This window comes from Dinoponera quadriceps, unplaced genomic scaffold, assembly GCF_001313825.1.
Source record: "Dinoponera quadriceps isolate SergipeBrazil2010 unplaced genomic scaffold, ASM131382v1 scaffold115, whole genome shotgun sequence".
NCBI classification, from domain to species: domain Eukaryota; kingdom Metazoa; phylum Arthropoda; class Insecta; order Hymenoptera; family Formicidae; genus Dinoponera; species Dinoponera quadriceps.
Window position 1 is genome coordinate 154,770 of NW_014554511.1, and position 22,257 is coordinate 177,026.

The 22,257-nt window shown below is 46.2% G+C and overlaps 1 protein-coding gene across 2 annotated transcripts in view; it reads right to left on the reverse strand.

Moving 5' to 3' along the window:
• Positions 1-442: 442 nt before the first annotated feature.
• The window catches only part of LOC106751710 (T-box transcription factor TBX20-like), a 36,312-nt gene continuing 14,497 nt past the window's right edge, over positions 443-22,257 (reverse strand). Inside the window, exons 2-6 of one of the 2 annotated variants that reach the window (XM_014632741.1) lie at positions 19,377-19,629; positions 16,082-16,355; positions 12,056-12,220; positions 2,748-2,824; positions 443-2,538 (exon numbers count right to left, since the gene is read on the reverse strand). In XM_014632741.1, the coding sequence (XP_014488227.1) occupies positions 1,959-2,538; positions 2,748-2,824; positions 12,056-12,220; positions 16,082-16,355; positions 19,377-19,629 (1,349 nt within the window). In that variant the 3' untranslated portion in view covers positions 443-1,958. Of the gene's footprint in view, positions 2,551-2,747; positions 2,825-12,055; positions 12,221-16,081; positions 16,356-19,376; positions 19,630-22,257 lie in introns of both variants that reach the window. The other variant, XM_014632740.1, reaches the window with a different exon arrangement.

Genomic DNA, 22,257 nt, shown 5'->3' on the forward strand with positions numbered 1-22,257 from the left:
CACTTACCCCGATGAGAAAGAGAGAGCAAACGCACGATCCGTGAAATAAACTCGCGGCGAAAATCTTTCAATCGCCCTTTTAAATCAAATCAGTGAAGCGGTATTTCATTGATAACCAATAAGGATTCACTAATTTTTAGTGGGATCACCTGATTGATGCAAACCGCGTCCCATAGCAGAAATATATATATCATATTCGGCGTTGTTTGTAACAGAAGACTCTTCTTGCGGAGACTCTTCGAGTTTTCTAAGATGTAAATTGAATATAACGAAGAATATCCGATCCTAAATAATGCACTTATCATGAATAATGTGTGTACTTATTAGTTTCTTGAACTTTGTGTAATTTCATATGATTTAAAATCATGAATTTGATTATGATGTCAAATGATGATTTGAACCGAAATTCGACGAGAGGAAATATTCGGTATGGTGCGTTCGGTACAAGAGTTTATTAGGGTTTATTTACAAGGGAGCAGCTTGCACAGCAATAGGTGTATACGTCTTCACAACACAAGCATTAACAATATAACGCTCTACACTAAAGCTAGTCGCCGCAGCAGCGATAATAATCATTTAGGCGCTTGCGAGGAACGCGCGAAGAACGTACTCTTTCTGAAAATGGACGTTTTTATCAATCGCCTTTCTTTCGAGGATCTTTCATCTCGGGATTTCTTACTTTCTAAAATACTCGCTGATCCTTTAGTCTCGGGGAAAGATGAAGTATTTGTAGGGGGGTTTTTTTTTTAATTGGGAACGTCGTTCACTTCGCCGCCTCGACAAGCACGGAATCGAAACATAAATAACGATAACAGTAGGCTCGTGATACGAAATATACAACTTATGTTACAAGAGATAATGGTGTAGTTACCTTTTACACGCGTCGCGGCTGATTATATGTATATCTATATACAGGTAGTCGTCGTACAACTTAGTTGCCCTTAAGGATGCATATACGTGTATAATCATACCGCCTCGAGAAGCAGAATGCTTATATATTTACAACGTCTTGGTGCGTATCGTTTTAGAAAATGCGAATCGGTCCTTTCGATCATTGTTGAAGACGCATAAAGAGACGTGCTGCAAAACCTCTTTGACGGATATGATCAGGCTGAAAATACATTCGAACAAATCGAGGTATTCTTTTTTGCCAAAATTTCAGGTACGTACGAAGAAAAGATAGATAACACAATGCGAGCAATTTGCTCAATTAACAAAACATTTGACTAGAAGACAAATCATCCGATTGAATATCTTCACAATCGCCGCGAGGAATGAATTTGCGCGTGTGTGAAATATATCTTTCACTCGCATAAAAAACAGACGGTTAATAATACCTCTCTTTCCCGCGAATTTTCTCGTGCAGCGTTGCATTCGTAGATGCATCCTGACTACCAAAATGGCGGCGCGGCCCTATCACTTCCGATCGTCGATCGATGCGTAGATACATAATATGCTACAGAGATCCTCTCTCTCTCAGCCGGGAGACAACGGAATCGTCGAGTCACGTCGAGTCTTCTGTACTTGCCACCATGTTCGCGAAAGGTCGAGAGTTCAGTCGCGACCACAGCGTTCTCGCGCGGAAAGAGAGAGAGAGAGAGAGCCTTACGTTTCTTTTCGTCCTAGGCGTGAGAAGGACAGACGCCAACCGCGAGAACCTTTGACACCACAATTATCGTCGCTATTCATGCCGCGGGTTTCGGTCCGATATCCTCCTCCCGACGCCTCCCTCTCCCTTCGGAGAGAATTCTTTCGCGCGACGAGAATCGATCTCCTCGTCGCAAACCAACCAATGTTATATTTTCTCGCACGGACAGACATTGCAATTAAGAGAGAAGGAAGTGAAAAGCGAGACGAGACGTCCTCGCGAGAGAATATCGCGTTCCGCGAAAAGGCCTCACCACCGCGAAGGATCGAGGCCCAGCTGGAGTCCATCCTTCTCTATGAAAAGAACGGGACTACGAGGGTGAGAGGTCCTGGGCCTCCCTGCTGAGACTGTCCGTAGGCGAGGGGGTGGCTCTTCTGGACGGCGACGGCGACGGCGCGGCCGGCGTCGAGGACTTGGAGGCGGTCGCCGTGTGGTAGGGCGAGAATCGGTGATGCGCCAGGGCGAGAGGAGACGGGTAAAGCGGCCGAGGCGCCGCCGGCCCCGTCGGATTCTGCTGGGAGCTGGAGGCGGCCAGCTGCTGCTGATGGTGCGCCGCCGCGAAGAGAGTCGGCCCGATGGACGAGGCCCACCAGAGGTGGCCGAGCTGTTGCTGCTGCTGCTGTTGCTGCTGCTGCTGCTGCTGGTGGCTGGTGCTGGCTGTCGCCTGGGCGCCTGGGTAGACCAAGGCCGGGCTGACCAATTGGGCGTAGGGGCTCACCGCGACCGCCGCCGCCGCCCTCAGCAACATTTGAGAGCGCGCCGCCCATAGGGCCTTCTCCTCCAGGCTGAGATTGCTGACCGCGCCAGCCTGGAGCTGTTCCATCTCAAAGGGCAGACGAGGCGGAAACCTCAGCGACTGCTGCTCCGCCAACATCGACTCCATCGTCTCCCTGAAAGGGAAGCTGCTCCATTATGTACCTTGTCTGTCGCTCGTGCTCTTCGAGGCGACGTCGTCGCCCGCTCTGCTGCTCGATATACGTTTTTCGCTTTGCAAACGATTTATAAACATTCCAACGTTTTGGCAAGGCACGTTATGGAAGAGATCCCAGCTTCCGAGTTAACTTCTCCAGCGGGTAATGTGAGTTATCATGAAACTTACCTTTCGAAGTCGGTGAGGCGAGAGGAGTCCCGAAAGCCCTTCGCAAACGGATTACTGTCGATCTTGAGCTTCGTGATCTGTAACAGGCGGGGAAATCACCGGTCGGTTAGTCCGACGAGCGGAAGAAGATCGGAGAGGCAATCGCCCTCTCGGACTCGCATTAACATCGCAAATTCCCCGATCTTATTACTCGGGGCGTACACTCCGAGGGAAAATTACGTCACCGGGCCGGCGCGTGGCGGAAAACGGCCGGCTGTTTCGAAACAGTTCGTTCCATCGATCGGGAGTCAACGGCTCGTAAAATTAGAAGAAGGCAGCGAAGCTACCAGCGAGCGAGGGGAATCAGGGGGATTGGAGAAGAGAGATAGGGACGCGCCACTGATGCACGGGAGTCCTTTGCGCCGGGTGAAATCGCGCGGGGGATGCAGTGGCTCGCTCCGAGATTTTTCTGGCCGGTTGTAAAAAAAAAAAGATGGGAGCGGCTGATTCATACGCCACGTTGTGCCGAGTCGCTTTTGACCGAGAGCGAGATAAGCGATATCGCGACGATATATACGAACGCCGCGCGATAGATTACTTTTCGATAAGGTGTGTTCTGTCGCGCGGTGGAAATTGAACGAATTTCACTGTTTTCTCTCGTTTTGCCACGATTCGTTCATATCGCGCAAGTGACGTGAGAGAAATTGCAAGGCGATAAAGGATGACGGGTAAAATGGGCCGGAGGTCAAAATTCGATTCGAAAACTAAAAAAAAATATCCTTCTTTTCTTGCCAGTTCGGGGGCCAAAATGTTGTGTACCCATTACTCTACGGCTAGGTTGCGAGCACATTTTAACCAGCGATCTTCCGATCGCTATTACCCTAATGAATATTGCGCTTTTATATTTTACAATAATTCACTGTAATTTACAAAAATTTTACAGTAAAGTAATATTATCCTCGTTACGACGTGTCAACGATTATTCTACGATTATCGTCAATTTAGCGTTTCCTCGAGTGTCAAAAGTATTTGATAAATGCTTTCCTTTCTTTCCATTTTTTTTCCTTTCCTCTCCTGTACGCATAGTCTCCTATTTCTTTGGAGAGGAGGCTCATCGAAACATCCTTCGCCATGTTGAGGTCCTTATTGTGAGAGCAAAGGACGCTTTGTTCGCGGTCGCGTCACTCGAGGAATCGTCGACCGCCGCGATGGTCGACGAGAGGAAATCCGAGAAAGTTTGTCTACGTGTTGGACTACATATCGTCACGTCTGTAATAGTCTCTCAAGTGGCAGGGATGTTCTTTTTCTACCTCTCTCTCCCTCTACATATATTTTTTCTCTCAAAATGTTTGAGTAGAGGAAAATTTATCTGAAAAAATGGATACCAACACTTGTGTATATACTATTTCCAACACTTATTTTCTTCATTCTTCTTATCTGGTGGTTGATAAAATATTGTTATTTTTCAAAGATACTCGATGATATTGTCTTACTCTATATGTATATTTTTCTCTATCTTTCTCGGCACCCCTGCGAAAATCCACCCTAAGTCGGCCTCGGTAAGTAAGCCCCACACCCTAAATTGGGTGTTTCGCCTTACCTAGGAGGCCACCCACGACGGAACGGATGCACAGGTGGCCTCACTCTCGAGGTTCTCTGTTGTCAATCCAACACGCGACGCCCTTGCTCTGCCTTGCGTTGCCTCACCTTGCCTTTCTGCCGCTACTTCTCCCTTTCTTGCTCCCGCCGCCACGCACTCTCATTCACAAAAGCTTCGAGGCGAGAAATTTCGTCGGCCGGATCCCGAGGGATGTACCTGTCCGTAGTTTCCAAACACGAGAAGACGTGTTGGTCCAATGAAATTTTCCGCGCATTTAACCGCGAAACGAGTCAGCATTCGCGTGTCACAAGGCGCTCACGACCGTGAAAAGCGGGCTAACAAGGGTTCCCCATGAGTAGGACAAATGGTGAAAAAAACATATTTGCCAATTTTCGGTCTATTATTGTTCGCCTCGTTGATTTATTTTCAATTTGTTCAGCCGGTTGTTGACAAATATCGTCCGGAAAGCTCTATCAAACTAATTTTAGGGAGGAAGAAAGAGAAGAAAAGATTTCTAAGAGACGGGGTATATCGGAGAGATAAAATGAAGAACGACAAGAATCATCTTCTCCAAATGAGATATTGCTTGGTCAGATGGCGCCTTCCTACAGAGAGACTAAGCGAAAGGACGAACGAAGGCATAAAAATGTCAAACAAGCGCAGTGATATCCCAGCCAATTTCCGCCCTCAATAGGGATAAATCAAGCTTGTCTTCCGGGTCGAGACGTGTCGCTCGAACACGAGTTCCCGCTGCTACGACTCTTTCAGGGCCACCGTTATGCCCGAAACGAGGCGCAACACGCGGATATTTATTTGGAAAAGAGAGCCGGCCTTCCCGTAGGTGGTCCCAATTAATCATCACTTGTTCCAAAATTCGGCGACGAATCGCAAGCGATTTGATGCCATCAATTGAGAGGTTTTCATATTAATGATTTCGTACAAAATTTCACCTTGAGGAGCTACATGAACTCTCGAAAAACAACGAACGTTTCTCTGCCGACCACATTAACAACTCTCGTCTATCATTGATTCTCATCAAGTGTGTATTTGTTTCAATTCATTATAATAAATCGAGTTGAAACGTTTGTCGCTGCGGGATGGGAAAAATGGAAGGAAGGAGGCTGGCAAACAGGGGAGCGAAGAGTGGCACTCTCTCTTTCTCGGTCGTCGAGTGGGTGGTCCAATTACCCTACAGTTTCGCGCTCACGAGCAGCACGTGCAGGCTCGGGTAATAAGACTCTTTCCTTCAAAGCCGAGACTAAGCCGATGCTAAGCCCGGAGCCGCCTCGGTTTTAGTTACGATTCCGCTGACATCATTAGCCAAACATCTGGCCCGCCACCACCATCGTCAGCATCGTCGTTCCCTCGACAACACCTCCGTCTGCATTCGCCTCTCGTCATCGGCGGTATGCGGCTGACGATTCGTGTCGTCGTCGTCGACATCGTCACTTTATGAGCGGCTCTTTGAGAGCTGCGAAATCGCGTATAACGGACTCTAGTTTAGCTGACTTCTGGTCTTTGATATTGACGTTTTATCACCGCGCTTCTCCGACATGTGTACCACTCTTTCCTTCTTTCTCCAATTTGAGTCCGTCACTTTACAATGGCGTGGCAATCTGAATGATTTCGCTGATACAGTGAGGTTTATCTGAAAAATGGTTTCGTTTCACGATGACTCAGCTGTTGGTGAAAATTGTTAATTCCTTATTATACGATTACTGATACTGAAATGAGCTATTTAACGTTCTATCTGACTTCTGTCTTAAGAAAGAACAGCCATCTCGCGAGAAGGTCGATCCCGGTGTTGACGCCACTGGGCGAGCTTTCCGACAAACGCAGTCGGCCCCGTCGAAGTTATACGATTTCGCTGACACGGCTTGGACCACTTCCCAGACCGATTTACGATGCCGGCCGCGCAGCAAGTGGTACACCGCGTGATAAATTCGCCCCGCATGCTCGCCGTTCTGCTCGGCTCGGTAGCCTGAGTACGAGCGCGCGAATAAATCTTCGCGAGAGATGTTCGTCCCGCGAGATGACCACGCGAAAAGTATCAACTTCGGGATATCTTTTTACGGACCAACTAACGCAAAGGCCTTTGAAGAACAGGCGAGCGTGTCACGCGAGGACGAAATTCGCGCGTTTCCGCGACATTCACGAAACGGAAAGTAATTTGAACGCACGCAGGGCCCCGTCGTCGGACGGCCCGAGGACAGATTGGTAGGACCGATCGAAGGACAGGTAGCCAATTACCAGTCCAGCTGCGGAGCGCCAGGCCGATGAAAATTGGGAGAGAATTTGCGAACACAGTGGGCGGAGCGGAGTGGCGTGCATCGCTTTCAGAACCAGGAAGAAGTCGTCCCGAAATTCGCTTTCTTCTTGCACGAATGAATTCGAGAAAGTCTCGCGCTCTTCCTCGATAATTGAGTAAACTTTTGAAATGCATCTGTTCATTCGATTAACGCGCGTGTGTGTCGACGAAATGATGCGTCAGGAGGAGTGTTGCGTTCGATGGAGCAAATGTAAAAAAATATACATTTCGCCTCACACGCACGTCATTAATTTCCCGATATCGATGTGATTTATTTTACGAGTTTATCAAGGTGACATTTCATCCGCGATTCGATTATCGTAATTGAATAACGATCGACCGATTTTCTCTGCGGAGGATATAATTCGTTGATTTTTGATAGCTAACTTGTTAATTGCGCGTTAATTATTGCGCGATATAGCTATTATGAAAATTCCGGAGAAGCGTGCGAATTTAAAATTAAAATCGTTCGTTCGCCCGCTATAATTAAAGACTCTTCTAATCGCCCGATAACGTATTGTTCTGCGCGCGCTCGTAATCGAATTTGCAATACTAATTGGCCGCGCGAGAGGCGAGATAAGCATCGTAAACTTCAGCTTAGCGCGGAATAAAGTCGACGTTGTTTCACGCAACGCTAATGTCCCCGTTTATCGGAGAACGCTCTTTCTCATTACGGAACGCCGATCGCGCCGTTTCCATGCATATGCTTAATTGCGCGACCTTGCTAATTCACGGCTGCTTCGATTTCGCCGTGACAGAAATCGTTCGCCGCCGCGCTACTTCATCGTGATCTCGGATATTTCAACAAAATCTGATATAACGCCAACAAATGATAGAATGGTCAGGCATTTCCACGTAAAAATCGTTCTTTACTTCGTTCCGTCGGATTGCTCAGATAATATCCTCCGGTTCACTCACGCGCCTTATCGTCCCCTCTCGCGGTCCGTTGAGTCGCACACCCGGTAGAGACCGCGCGAAATGAAGTCGTAGATAATTGAAAGGGATACTTTCGCACCCGAGAGGCCCGGGCTCTAATAATAGATTTAATAGAGACACGCTCATTGAGGAAGGGGGTCGTACCGCGGCGCACTCGCCTCGGCGCGCTATTTAGTGCCGCTCTTGTGCTTTTGCGCCGCCACGCTCGCTCGCCCGTCCCGCCGGCCGCTTTTTTTCATCCTTTGCCGGCGAAACACCGCGTGACCGCTGTTATGGTGACGACTAGCGATAAAATTAAATTATCATACACCGACTGATTTATAAATACGTCGCGACGTGTTATACCGTCGCTTCTTTCGTCGTCTCCACCATCGAAAGCGATGTTTTCATTCGACGACGGCTCTTTACACGTATCATTCGTGTCACGATAATTACGAAGTAAGCTCGCAAAATATGCCAAAATTTCGTCGCTTCCGACATTGTTGAGTACCAACGGAGCCTTGTGATTAGACTGTTGTGAGTAGATTATTATTAGAAAAAAGATCAAATCATTCGCTGAGTGGGAGATCTCTAACATACGAAAGAAACATTCCATCTGTGACATGATCGGCGGTGTTTTCGGTATTAGAAAAAAGATCAAATCGTTCGCTGAATGGGAGATCTCTAACATACGAAAGAAACATTCCATCTGTGACATGATCGGCGGTGTTTTCGGTAAGACACCCCGGACTCATGAAAATTCACGCGATCACTCGAGCGTTAATTCCCGACACGTATCCAGTCGAAGGGCCCGCCGAGAAAAGTGTGATATCAACGTGATCATTAACGTCGCTTCGATGTCGACGAACGGAAGCGCGTTTTAATCTCGGCTCACGCAACGCCAGCGATCATGCTGTGCTAGTATCGTTTCGATGCGAATTCATTAACCCTGTCGTGCGCTCTCTTTTTTCATTCCCTCATCCATTCCCTTCCACGCCTTTTGTCATGCATTCTTCAACATAGCCAGTTCAAGGTCCCGAAGAACATGAAATTGCTCCGAGTATTTCAAGGTGCGAGTAATATATTCGCTCGCAAGTTCAAAGTTTGATCGCTAGATATTCGCAGCAGTCTCGAAGAGCAGCCATCGCGGCACAGAGAGGCAATCTGTCCGATCGAAAATGCGACGAGAGAGTAACGTAGCGCACAGGCAAGGTCGTAAGAGGGGGCTCATTTCATGCTAGTTTTTAACGATGCCGCATTAAAACTTTCGAACGCGGCCGAATAGATTGAGACGAATAATATACGATTACGCGAAAAAGTTATATATATACATGTCAAATTTAAACTAGAATTATTTCAACCTTACTTTTTCTTCCAACACTCTGCTTTTTTCCGATCGCTCGGCTCATTTTCATAATGGCAAGGGTTTCAACTATTGCCCGACGCATATGTCATGATTGTTAAGGGGCACATATTTTTGGACATTGCCCTACATAGTTTTAGCGACGGTTGATGGCGCGTTGTCGGACGATTATTTCTGGCGCGTCGGGACTTTGCGAATTTAGCCAACTCGTCTATCTTTCTCGCTCACTAACTGTCGAGGACAACTTATCCTCCTCAAACGGCCGGGCTCGATTTATGGTCGTGTTTTGTGTCGTGAGACGATCCTTCTTCTATCATTCTCGCGAATCAACCTGATGATAATGAAAAAAACAAAACGCACTAAGGTGAGGCCTCAAAGTGACCTTGGATGGAGACTTCCGTTTTACGCGGTGGTGTACGCTCATTTGCCGCTAATGCGCATTAATTTTCGGGCGGTATGCGAACAAACACGTCGTTAAACGTCGCGTAATTACGTCACCGGGTATAGCACGCATTGTGCCGGCAGCGCATCCGCAACGCGGCAGAGATAATTATTCGTAATCGCATAATTGAACGGGGCTTTTACCTTCGTGGCGCAATTAGAAACTGTTTCTTCCGTCGTGAAGAACTAAGCCGGGCACTCTGAGAGGAGTCGCGATTATATCAATTAGTTTAGGAGGCCGCCTAGGTGGTCCAATGTTTGGAATCGTTCTAATGCTAATTTTGGAATATCACGCGGGAAAAGTATACATGTTTCTCGCGATTAGAAGAAACTTCTTCCCCGCGGCAAACTTAGGGACAATTAAAGAGATCTAATCAAGATACCAATTAAAAGCGGAATAGATGAAAACAGATGTGCGCGCGAGAAACAGCAAACTCGTGCCGGACAACATGAGCAGCGGAAATACTACAAAGCAGAGCGCTACCTTGTTGACAAATAAATTTCTAAAAGCGGGTAGCGGGCATTCTCGTCGACGACGAGTGGAGCACAAAGCGCGCGGATAATAGACGACTACGAAGGCGTGACATCGTCGTCGTCGATAAATAAATGCAAAGCAACGAAGAAGAGGAATCTCGCGGAGGTATACCGCGCAAAGGTCAGCCGCAAATAACGAACGACGGAAATTTGCTTTGCTTCCCCGTGGCGAAAATTCAATCATTGTTGTTATTAAACTTGATATTTTTCAATCAAACGAGTGATAAAATTTGAGTCAACCACTTTGGAAATTAGCACGACAACTATATTTATGTAGAATATTTGTTCGTCAAAGAAGAATCATCGACTGACTCCAGCTTAGTTCGCTGGCATAGATATCGGAAAACGAGGAGGCGACATCGGGGCGATAAGGAGCCAGCAGAACGGATGGAGGAACTTTCGTGCGCGGTAAGCCGGAGGGAAGGAAGAGAAGCGGCAGTTAAGTTATGAATTATGACGTGGTGCGAGCGAGAAAGACGCGTAGGTCGTTACGAGAAGGGAAGGGCAAAAAGCGTTCGCGACCACGAGAAAAGAAGGTGGTTCTCGCTAAACGAACTCAACGCATGTACCGAGATCCTTGTGAAAAATATCTGCTATGCCAGTATCGTCATTGATTACATTTCCGTGATGAACTATATTCCCGTCTACTCGCAAGCATCTCTCTATCTCTCAGGCTAATCTCCCCGTCTCTTGAAAATATATCGGCGAAACCGATCTTGTTAACAACCGTAGTCCCCTTTTTCACCGAATCTCAAGGGACTTGTCTCACATTCTATCTACCTATCCATCTACTTTCGCCATTCGTCCGTCGCGCGCTCCACTGCATTTCTACGTCGCTAACGTGCATTCCACGATGCACCTCTGTCCCCCTTCTTCATCATCATTTTCTTCCTCTTCTCCTTCTTCTTCGCCTTGCTCTTGTTCGATCACGGCGCCCACCGTCGACGTTCGCGATGATCGTCCCCTTCCCGCTGTTCCTCCGTTTTACACTCTACCCCGTCTATTTTCGAGCTCGTTGAAAAGCCGCAGGGATAGCGGGTACACTGGCGTGTTCGCAAACGTTCGTCCTGATCGCGCTAGGTCGGTGAAAGAGAGAAAGAAAGTCAGGGAGAGAGACATGGTGACGGGCGGAAGAGACTCGGAGGCGACGAGAAAACCGCAAAGAACGATAATGACGAAACGAAAGGACGCAGAAAGCGAGTGGCACAAAAGAGAGGACACAACGGAGGAGAAACTGGCCCGAGGTAATTGCCAGGGCGTCTCTTCGCACCTCATCATCATCATCAAAAGCCGCGTTGCTCCCGTCGTCGTCGTGGAGAAGGGACCACCCGTTAGCGACGATGAATCCGTTGATTTTTCGTCTTCGACGGAACGGAGACGGTCTTTCTTGTAGAATTAGCGTTTATTAATTTAGGCAAAAAGAAGGCAACTGCCGTTCTTCTCACGATTGTTTTTCGCAGAGAAGAAGCTAGATTATTCCGAGGATTACAGATCGTTTGAAATAACAACCACTGTCGCGGGGGGAACGAAACGGGACGCGCCGCGACGCCCATGGAATGCGAACGACGCCGAGCTGGACCACACATGACGCCGCAGTCGGCTCTAAATGACTATCGTGAAATACGATAATGCCCCGTCGTTCTTGCGCGCTGAACACGGAATCTGAACTTGGACACGGAAGACGGCTCGTCGAGACTGCAGAAGACAACGAGCGCTACTTACGATCATCTCCGCCGTCTTTTGATGCTTGCGCGAGCCAACACAGTGACGAATCTATTTGAGGTCTCGTTTCTACTTAAAATTTCACTCGTTGCTTTCGGAGCGTCACGTTGTATAATCCTATCTTTTTTCCGAATATTTTGGATCGAAGAAATCGGCGGGCCCTTTCGAACGCTAGTTAACGCGAGGTGTTACGCCAGTGTCTTCACTCGCTCTCGACAGAAACGATTATCGAGGATGAAAGAGAGCCGAACGAAATGGAGGAACCAGTCCCGTGTGGCGAGACGCGACCGACCCACCGCGATAGGATGAAAGACGGAGATAAAGAGCGCGATACGAAGGAGGCAGGGGAGTGAGAGAGAGAGAGAGAGAGAGAGACAAAGCGGAGGACGAGCGTGCAAAAGGAAAGGCTGAAGTGTAACGGTAGCGAGAAACAAAGTGAAACTTACGAGCTGATTCTGATAGGCGGTGACAGCGGTGAATATGGCCTCCGGGAATATAAAGGTCTTGTGCGGTTCCTTCTCGAGGTCCACGATCGGCTTCGCCGTGCCGGAGTCCGGCCGCTTCACCAGGTGGATCCTTGGCTGGTACTTGTGCATTGAGTTCAGCACCAGCTGCAAATTGTTTCGGTTTAACTGGCCGATCGACGACTTCTCGTCGTCGAGGTGCAAATAAACGCGGCTGAATTCTCGATTTTCCAAGCAGACGCTTCTCGCTCGGAATGTACGGACGAAGCGAAACGCGTCTCTACATATGCCGTCTTGCGGCATATTCCATTTCTGACTTTGATTCTCGATTCTTCCTCAATTTCAACGATTTCATTCAGAGAGACTAAAGAGGTGTGGAATTTTATATCAATAAAATGGCACGTGGAAAGAATCTCAGAATTACTAAAAAAATTTTTCTTACCAACAAGTAGACTGACATTCTGCACTAATTTATCGCAGCAAAAGAAAAGCAGTGAAATCATTTTCTGTTGCAACATATTGTGATATCAGTTTGCGAATCATTACATTTCTTAAATATCAGTGTAATGAAATAATGCAAAGAAAGGGGGAGGGAGGGGAGAGACATTATGTTACGCGATTTTTACTGTAGAATAAGAAATTGTTTTCATCTTAAGACCTAAGAAGAGAATATACTATTGAAAAATGTGCTCCGCTCCTTAGCAATATAAAGACATTCCTGCATTATTAGAAAGTACAGTAAAATTGTGAAGAATTTTATATGAAAAAATCATATTCTCTCTCCGATAGTACGCGCGCGTTATTATAATTCAAAGACGCGTCACGATTCTCTCAGCGCGAAAATTGTCCGAATTTGCGCAATTAAAAGCCGAAAGCTACCGCGACCGATCTAAAGAAACGATGTGTGCAAGCAACAGACGTTTCCCTTTGCGTCTTTCTATCCGATGGGTCCCATTAGAGTCCCCGGATCGTCGACGATAGCTCGTTTCTCCCCGCGCGAAGACGCGTCGAGATTACATCACGTTCGTCGTCGACATGCGTCGTTCGAGAGGCGCGTGATAGCATTAACAACGGCAACAACAACAAGCGAGAGGGATGAGAAGAAACGGCGTATGAATTAGGAGCACTCCGGGCGCGTTCTTCCCGTTACCGTTCAAAAGAATCACTTTGCCGCGTCTGGCAGCGTGTAATACCCTGAATACAAAATGAGTACCGTGAAGAAGCGCTGCCCCGATCGGAGTTCCTATTTACGTCAGTCATCCGATGAATTAAGGGGGGCCCCTGGATGCTCCGCCGAGAAAGAGGAGCGGGGGAAGAGACGCCGCTGAGATTCCCGTGACTTATGACAAACGAGACAACGGACTGTCAAATTATCCCGCGGAGCGACTAAATCGCGCCGAAATCCGTTTTCTCATTTTTCTCTCCTTGCTCGTTCTTCTTGCGCGAGCGAGAACTTGAATTATCGCGGCCTCGATCGCTACGCTCGTCTTCGATAGCTCTTTGACTGATTTTTCTTTTTTTTTTGGAGAAATCTGCTCCCTTGAATGCGTACGCAATTGTTGCGATAAATTTTCCATGAACGAACAACAAATCTCCTGTGAGAGAGGATATCATCTATTCGAAAGAAATTACCGATACATTGTCATCCTCGCTTTTCTTCGAGCTTGATTACCTGGTGACGTCGTTCGATTTCATCGGTCGCGAGTCGTTTCTTCCGAACTAATCGTATTACGATAGGCGGTTACAAAAATAAAAGAAGGGATTGCGCGGACAAAAATGTGTCTCGCAGTGACGTAGAGCGCGGGCAATAAGTGCGGCGTAAAAGCCACGCGATGGGATAGAAATGCGTTGCGTTCTACTTTGCTGAACTTTGTTGAACCTAACAATCGATGCTAGTGGATTTATTAATGTAACAGACGGACGCGGTAGGCGTGCACTCGCTGTCTTCAGCGCCGACGATGTCGTACTTTTAGCCGCAGCTGCACCGAGTAACGTGTAAAAATTTAATGCGCGGGCTGTCTCGGATCGGCCACGTCTGCCATCGTGAGGAAACGTGGAAAACTCGCTGTAAAACGGTCCGTAAGAAAATATCGACGGTTCGATAGGCGCGCGTGGCGATAATTAAGCGTAACTAAACTCACAATAGAAGAAGAAGAAGCAATTTTTTTCTTCTTTTCCTTTCGAGAAATTAAAAGATTCTCATCTCACAGAACTACATGACATGCAATATAAGAGACGAAAGCTCTAATTGAATAGGGGAGGCCAGATTGAGTTGGCCCAAGAGTCATGTTGGCCATATGTTTTATTCATGCAAAATGCCTCCTTTTAGAACACATCTACTTTTCCTCCATCAATTTCATTAAAATGGAAAAAATATCACAGTTAAAAAAAGTCTGGTTTGAGAGCAGCCGTTTCGAACATTTGGAAAGTTCATGTTAATATTCTGCATCGTAAGTGAATAACTTAAATGACGTGTTATCAAGAACATGAAAAATTTCGTAAAACTGCATATTATATTGTGTAATAAAAGCAATTTTTATTCAGAAAACGACTGAGATACAGTATATGAACAGAAGAGGTAAAATAAGACACTGTACAGGGTATCTAAATTTAAGCACGACAACTCGTAGAGTTGAACATTGAACAGAAAAGTCCTGTACTATTTTTCAGCGTCTTGGTTATTAACGTTACAGTAGTCGCGCGAATGCATTAAAATACATTTTTCGAAAAATACTAACAAGTACCATCTTGCATCTCCATATATTTGCCAGTTAACACGTTCATTGCCAAGTTGAAAATTGGAATTTCGTATTTTTTTATTTTTTTATTTATTTTTTATTGTGCTCAAAATAAGTTAATATATTATTTATATGCTTTTATTATTATGTACATAGGATTTATGTACTCTAAATATCTATTACGCGATAACGCGTGATCGGCCGTTTGGTGAGAACACGCGATATCGCGTGATTGGCAATGAACGTGTTAAATAGTGCTTTTGTCAGTTTTAAACAGAATCTTTTATGATTGTTATTTCCATATAAATAAATATTACTTTCGAAAGCGATTTTTTATTGAAAATGTCAATTAAAAATGGAGGATCCGCACGACCGCTCATATTGTATTTAAATAGGCGACTATTCCAGGATTAAGATATTATTCAAAGGAAATTTGTGCACGAGATGCGATGGAACGAACTCTGTAGCGCAGTTTGAAGGATTGATCGACCTAATCTATTTCGGTGAGAGCGAATATTAGTGTGATCACATTTGCGACGTTAGAAGGAAATGCGTGAAGAAAAATCGAGCGATCGTATCGTCTTTTTACTAATCGAATAATTAATTTCTTCTGCGATACTGGCATTAAATCGGGCTGGGAGAAGCGCCCGTTGACTTTGTTCCATTCGCTTTTCATCGATTCGCCGCTCACCATTCAGAACAACGAGCGAAACGCATCGTGTCGGGTCGGGAGATCGATGCGCGTAACTACGTAAGCGCCGGCGAATAGCGCGATTAAATTACACATTCCGCCGTTATAACGGCTTAATAATAGAGGCTCATCTTCTCGCGGGCTGACAAATGTCACGAGGAATTAACCGGATACCTCAGCGTGGGAAATAGATGCGCCGGAGCTTATCAATCAATAAATTTAATAAGAAACTTAACACATCCGTTGTAACGCGCGGAGAATCTCTGCACATCGTCGGAAATGTCTTTTATATCTATCCGTAGTCGGGAAGCGCCGGAAGTGAACGGGATAACTGTGAAATTTTTATTTTTTGGTTCTTCTCGTTAAAGAGATTCGTAGTTTTGCTAATTCAAGATTTTCAAAAGACTGATAGGAATCATTTCAACCGTTACACGTCGAAACGTTACCATACATGTGACAAGATACAATAATAGGCGAAAACGAATTGGAAACAATGGGAGCGCGCATTCTAGTTCTCTAAAAGAGAGAGAGAGAGAGAGAGAGAGAGTGATAAGGAATTCTCTCGAAACAAATACTCACATGCCCGTGCCTGTCCATATCGTTGTTGGTGAGCTTGACTTTCTCAAAGGAGACGACCTGCTTTCGAAGCTGTTCGCCCGTGAAAGGCGAATCCGGATGGACGTAGAGCCGCGCTGGTGCCGGCGGATCTGCCTTGCCGGCCACCAACCAGCAGCTTCTGTGATATGCGTACCGATATCTCTTATTGTCAACCGGCACGATGTCCATCAGGACGGCATATCGACTATCCGCCTTCAGACCGTTGAACGAGACGCGGCATGTCGGGAACATCCGCCTGCGCAAACGAATGAACAAATTCACGGTCAAACGAAATCTCCCGAGTCGAATCTATTTTAAAAATTGCGCCCGTATGTGATGCAGTCCTCCGTTTTATCAACGGAATTAAAGGAAGATAATTAAATATACACGTCAAGTCCATTTCTCCCGTCCTAACTCTGAAGGATTGCCTTTCTCGCCACGATGAGCTAATATCTTAGAGAATAAGAAATGTGATTTCAAATTAACATTTTCTTTCAAGACAGTTTTCTCCTGAAAAATCTCCGAATCTGAATGAAATTTGATTTGTTAGCAAAATTCACGCGTGACGATGAGGCATGCATCGATGATCCGGGATGGTTCGCGATAATCTTAGGGTTAACCCGCTCACCGAAAGTGCGCGAAAGAAGAGGATGGATCTTTCGGAGGGTGTGGGAAGGGGACGCGACGGGTTGGCAGTTACAGGCGAGGGGGCTGGCGTGAATGTTTTGCCTCGGAGGCCAAACATTAATACCGTGTCGGGCCCCCTGCTGCTCGACCACTAAAACGCGGGGACACCCGCCGATCTTATCTACGTCTTCTCCTCGGTCCTTGTCGACTCGGTATGCATTCATCCCGCCAGCGCCACGAGTGTGAGTAATGCTTTTATTTATCAAGCCGTCTTTTGTTAATGAATTGAACTCGGGAGAAGGGCCCCTCACGATCTTCCTTCCTTCTTCGCCTCACGCCTCGCCTGATTTTCAACCCTTTGCCTCTCCACCCTCCCGCCCGTTGTCCTGCTTTCTCACGTGACGCACAGTCGATGCCCCTGACTGGCTTTCCGGCCGGATTATCCGCCAAAAAATGTTCGCCTCGTCGTCACGAGGAAGACGAGATGAATCTGAAAACTCAGTCGAAACTTCGGCGGCGCTTCGGCGGAGCTTTCGCGGACAGCGAGGAGAATATTTGTCTTGAGGAGCCCTTCGTTCGTCTAAAACCGGAGTTGAAACACAACTAATGTGATGTTATGTATAATTCCTCCGATCCATAAATCTTCGTTGAATTTGTGAGAAGAAAGATATTCAACTTGGTGATTAAAAATTGTAATCACGCGCGTTTTTACCACGAATAAAACGTTTCAGAGGGAATTGACCGAAAAGCAGCAGTAGTGACGAGAGAAAAGGCAGCACAGTCGGAAGAGTGCAAGCAAAAGAGAGGGCGGTTTCCGAAGAGGGCAGCACCGGAACTACGCAGGGGTGGAAAGTCGTCTGAGGCGAGTTGAAAGGGACGACGACCAGCGTCGCTAAGACGGAGATCTAATTACCGGCGCATGAGTAGGCGCGCATCCGGGTGGAGGAACAAGCTCACCTTTCTTTCCTTCCTCCAGCCCGCCCTCGTAGGAGGAAAGCTAGGACGAGCGGGGATGTTGCCATCATCGTGGCGGGCAATTAGGCGCGCGTCGGCCGCGTCACCGCTCGTCTTTTCCGCCTCCTTTCTCTTAACTTTCCAAGGGTATCTCCAATGTTAACCCTCCGCGACCTCCCACGTGCCCCATTTGGACCACCCCGAACTAGCATAAGCGACCCTTCAGCGTGTAAGGATCTCTGCTTCCTTCCGCGGAAGAAAAGTGTTTGGAGATGTGTTGTAAGAAAACTAATTACGTGTGTAAGTGTCTGATTAGGGAAGATTGCAATCTATAATCAGCCGCTGTTTTTCTTTATGAAAAATTAAGATCTTATAGGTTTTTAAATCTGGAATTATTGCGCATAAACATACAATTCTTCTCTCTCAACATTTGTTGCTTCTTCATGTGTAAAATGAATACATTGCCTTTCTTTCAATCGTCCGTTTTCAAAATAATAATTGCGAAAAACTTTGCAAATTCATTTATCGTCCACTTATACGCTGTGTACGGATATTCAAGTGAAAGCATATCAGAAAAGAAGTGCCAAACGGTATCGCAAATTGAATCGACTTTATTACATTCTCAAAAGCTTTTCTAAACGATACCAGCTTGAGAGATTATTTCCTGTCGATGGGTTAACTTCGCGATGTCGGCCCGTTTCCGTCGTTAAGTCGGAGATATATGTCTGAGAAGGTGGTATATCGCGAGAAACGCGAACATAAAACTTCGCCTTCTGCGAAGAAGTAGGAGTCCCCCTCGCGGTGTGCGATTCCACTCGAATCCTCACACCTCCGGTCGCCACTGCTCGTTCCAAGGACCCTTATAAACTGGCATAAGCTCGCCCGGTTTCTACACCGGCCCGACTAATTGACTGACGGTCAATATAGCAATTTAACCCACCGCTTGCCACCAGCTCGTTCTTCGCTTTTTTATTCTCCTTTCTTCTCCTCGATCCCCTGCTCAGGTAGTCTCTCGCACTTTTGTATTATGTTCGCTAGTTTATATTCTTCGATCGCGACGAGAGATTGTTCTCTCATTGTTGCGACATGAAAGCTCATCATTTTTACGCGGCTTAATTGTCGCGAACGAAACAATCGATAGGCTTGCTCGATTGAGAGATCCGTTTTGCTAACGGAAAGTGACGGCTTGCTCAGGGTAACGACACGTCTCGCCCTAACCCGTTTCTGCCGGGTCGGGTCTCTCTTGGGAATTTTCGTGGGTGCCGTATCGTGTCGTGTTATGTCGTGTCGTGACCCGTGGTAGCGACGTGATTGAGTTAACAGCGACACCGGCCGGGCGAGGCAGTTTCACGAAGGGGTGAGCGGCCACGAGTAATGAGAAAGAGTCAATCGCAGAGAGCGGGCTGCGATGCATTAGCGGCTACATCGTCCCGAGGGAACCGCCTAACATCTGCTTGTCCCGGAAGAAACGAATTGTTTTCCAACGGATCGCCTTCCGAATATCGTCCTGATATTGCGTGACAAATCGAGGATACAATTTGTATAAATTACCGACGTTGCGCAATGTGAAATTATGTAACGTGCAATCGGAAAAAATGGACTTTGAAATGGTCGTAATTCGTTCCATCTTTCTTTCAGCCGATAAACAATAAAGGGCGTTATCCGAAGATAAAAATAACTCAAGGATATACACTACCTGCCTGTCTTCGTGATGATCATCTCCGTGCCGAGCTCGTTGAACTTGTCCCAGAGATCCTTCGTTTCCAGGTGGCAGACCACATGCCTCAGCTCCTCGCAATTCGAGCGCTCCTGCAGGAGAGGGTTCACCGGCGAGCCGCCTTTGCCGCTCGTGCTGCCGGTGTCGTCTGTTTCCGGCTCATCCTCCGCATTGATCGTCTCCGGCACTGCCGGAGCACCGCGCACCACCCCTGAACCGCTGGCTTCCCTTTCTGCGGAAAAGAACGTTCAATGCTAAAGGAGTAATACTCGCTTCTGTAACTCTCATGTCGAAGAACCGTTTGGTCATTTACACAATACGATCCATGAAGTTTCTCTGACATTAGGAATGTTCATCCGTCCTCGTGTGTCATTAATATGAATTATCATCCGTCTTTCTTCAGGAAAGGAAAGCGCTTCCGATACAAAAATCGAGCACCCTCGAGAGCTTAAGGACCGACATTTATCACCGGCGTGTCATTGATGCTCGTTTTTATCCGTTCCGCTGTAACTACTAAAATAGCGGCTAAAAGGCGAACGGGAGTTAACGTGAATGAACCGCGCGCGCACGCCTGATGAATATTTAAGAGTCGTTCAATTACAGTTATATCTCCCGCCGTTCTCTGTTTCGCGCACGACGAAATATTCCTCCTCGCACTTTCGCCGGCGCGGCGGCGGCGAACGAAATTAAAAACGAGGCTCTCTCTCGTCGATTCGTAATTTACGGGTGGGTCCCCATTACCGCAAATTGTTATTAATTTCGTTCCGACGCGCGCTCACATTGCGATAACTCGATTCTAAATTACGTACGACAGCGCCGATTAATATCTTTCTCGGTTGCGCTTTATTGCACCGCATCCGCCGACTCCGCCAAGTTTCGCGGCTTTTTGCAAATGCGCGTCGCTCGCGCGAACAAGTATGCGCGTTTACGTATGCATAAACGCAATAATGAAAAATCGCTCCCTCGCGAGAGAAGCGTGATTATTCAGCCGCTCGTTCGACGACTCTATTAACGCGGGGTAATAAAGAAAGCGATCGCGTTTCATCGAAATTGAGATTTTAATCGAAAATTAAACGGAAAAAGCTTGATATGCTTGAAGCCCGATTGCTTCAATTTTGTCCTTTCAGAGGATAAGGAAAAAATTGCATCCAACTAAATTACTATGGATTAGTGTAGAACTTCGTGACTCTTTGCATCGTTATTAGCTCTATTGGTATTTGCTATTCCTAGTAGCTGTATAAAAAGCTAAAGCTGCCTAGACGAAAGAAATCACCGGAATTATGAGATAAAAATTCCTAGCGGTGCTTATCTATCTTGAGATTTTTATCAAATAGTATCACATTAATTTTCATTTGCTATCCAATTCCAAAGTGTTAATGTAACGATACGGTAGTTAAATTATATATATTATAAAATAAATAGAACTATTTGCTGTATTATATTTGATATGTAATGACTAAACCTGCCAAGTATCTCCTAGTTAACTTGTGAAAAATATTTCTTACCCCACAAACCAACTATGAATTAATTTACATAAATTCTCCTTGCACGAATAACATTTTATTGCGGTTTTTACTGAATAATGTATCTAATTAATTCATACATCAAAGTAACACGTTGATTTTTGTAAATGATGTCGGGAACAAAGTTAATATCGCCGGGACGTTCAACGTGCTGAATAATGTTCTTCTTCCTTGAAATACACATCGAGACACATCGTCGGAATAAGTGGTCGAGCTTTATTATTTGCATTTTGCATTATTGCCGCGCAAATAAGATTATTTTTCTCTCGCGAATGTATCAGGAAAGAGTCAAATGTGATATCGGTTATAGAAATGTGAGAGATTCCGAGGAACTCACGTCGATCAAGGTGACTCGTTTGATTAATGCGTCGAATTAACTCGAGGACACTACATTACCAAGGTAATGTTTTATTTCGTACTAATCTCTCGCGTTTATACGCGGAAACGGTTTGCAAACGTTTGCACATAGTGTATGCGCGGCCAGTTTCGCGCTGTTCAATCACGTCGACGTAAATCTAAGCGTAATCTATTTGGTGGTGGTTACAGATATCCCAGTTATCGATGATAATATATTGTCGTTGAAATAAACGGCGACAAGCCGATAAGCGAGTTCCTTCGACGGTTCGCAACATTGCGCGATCGATTATAAATAACGAACGAACGCGCAGAAAAAATACACGTGGATCCGATTGAAAAGAAGAGTGTAATCGGCTGATAAGCCCGACGTATTGCCGTCGACGGTGATTAATCGTTACGCCACTGCGTAACTCTCGGCGCAGGAAGTCGAAGACTCTTTTCGCAGAGACGTACACGCAAATTTCCACAGGATGTGACTGTCACGTCGCGGAAATTAACGTTCGAGCGCTCAATGATGTCATTCTCGGCGCCGAAGATTTCTTTCGCCCTTCACAACGACAATTTTCATCTCCGTTGTTGTAATAAAATTGTTCTATAGTAAAAATTATATAAAACGCTGCAACAAAACGTCGCTATTATAATAAAATTAATAAATATGATGAAATTAATTAAATGATAATCATTATAATAAAATCGAACGGCATTTGAAAGTCGACTAATCAGAACACGTGAAATCACGTTGAGTGAAAATTCATTTCGTTCCAAATAAAATTTCTCCAACTTGGAACGAACTCCTTGCGACTCGTACAGGGGCGACTCGTACAGAAATGCGATGGCAGTGTGTTCGCGATGAGTTTGGGAGTCTCTCGCGATAAGAGTCGCGGCTAAGATTGAACTCATTTATGCGCAACACGGCCAACATCTCAACAAGATCCTTCGCCACGTATTTACTGCGTGTACCTTTTCGCGCGCGTTTTCAC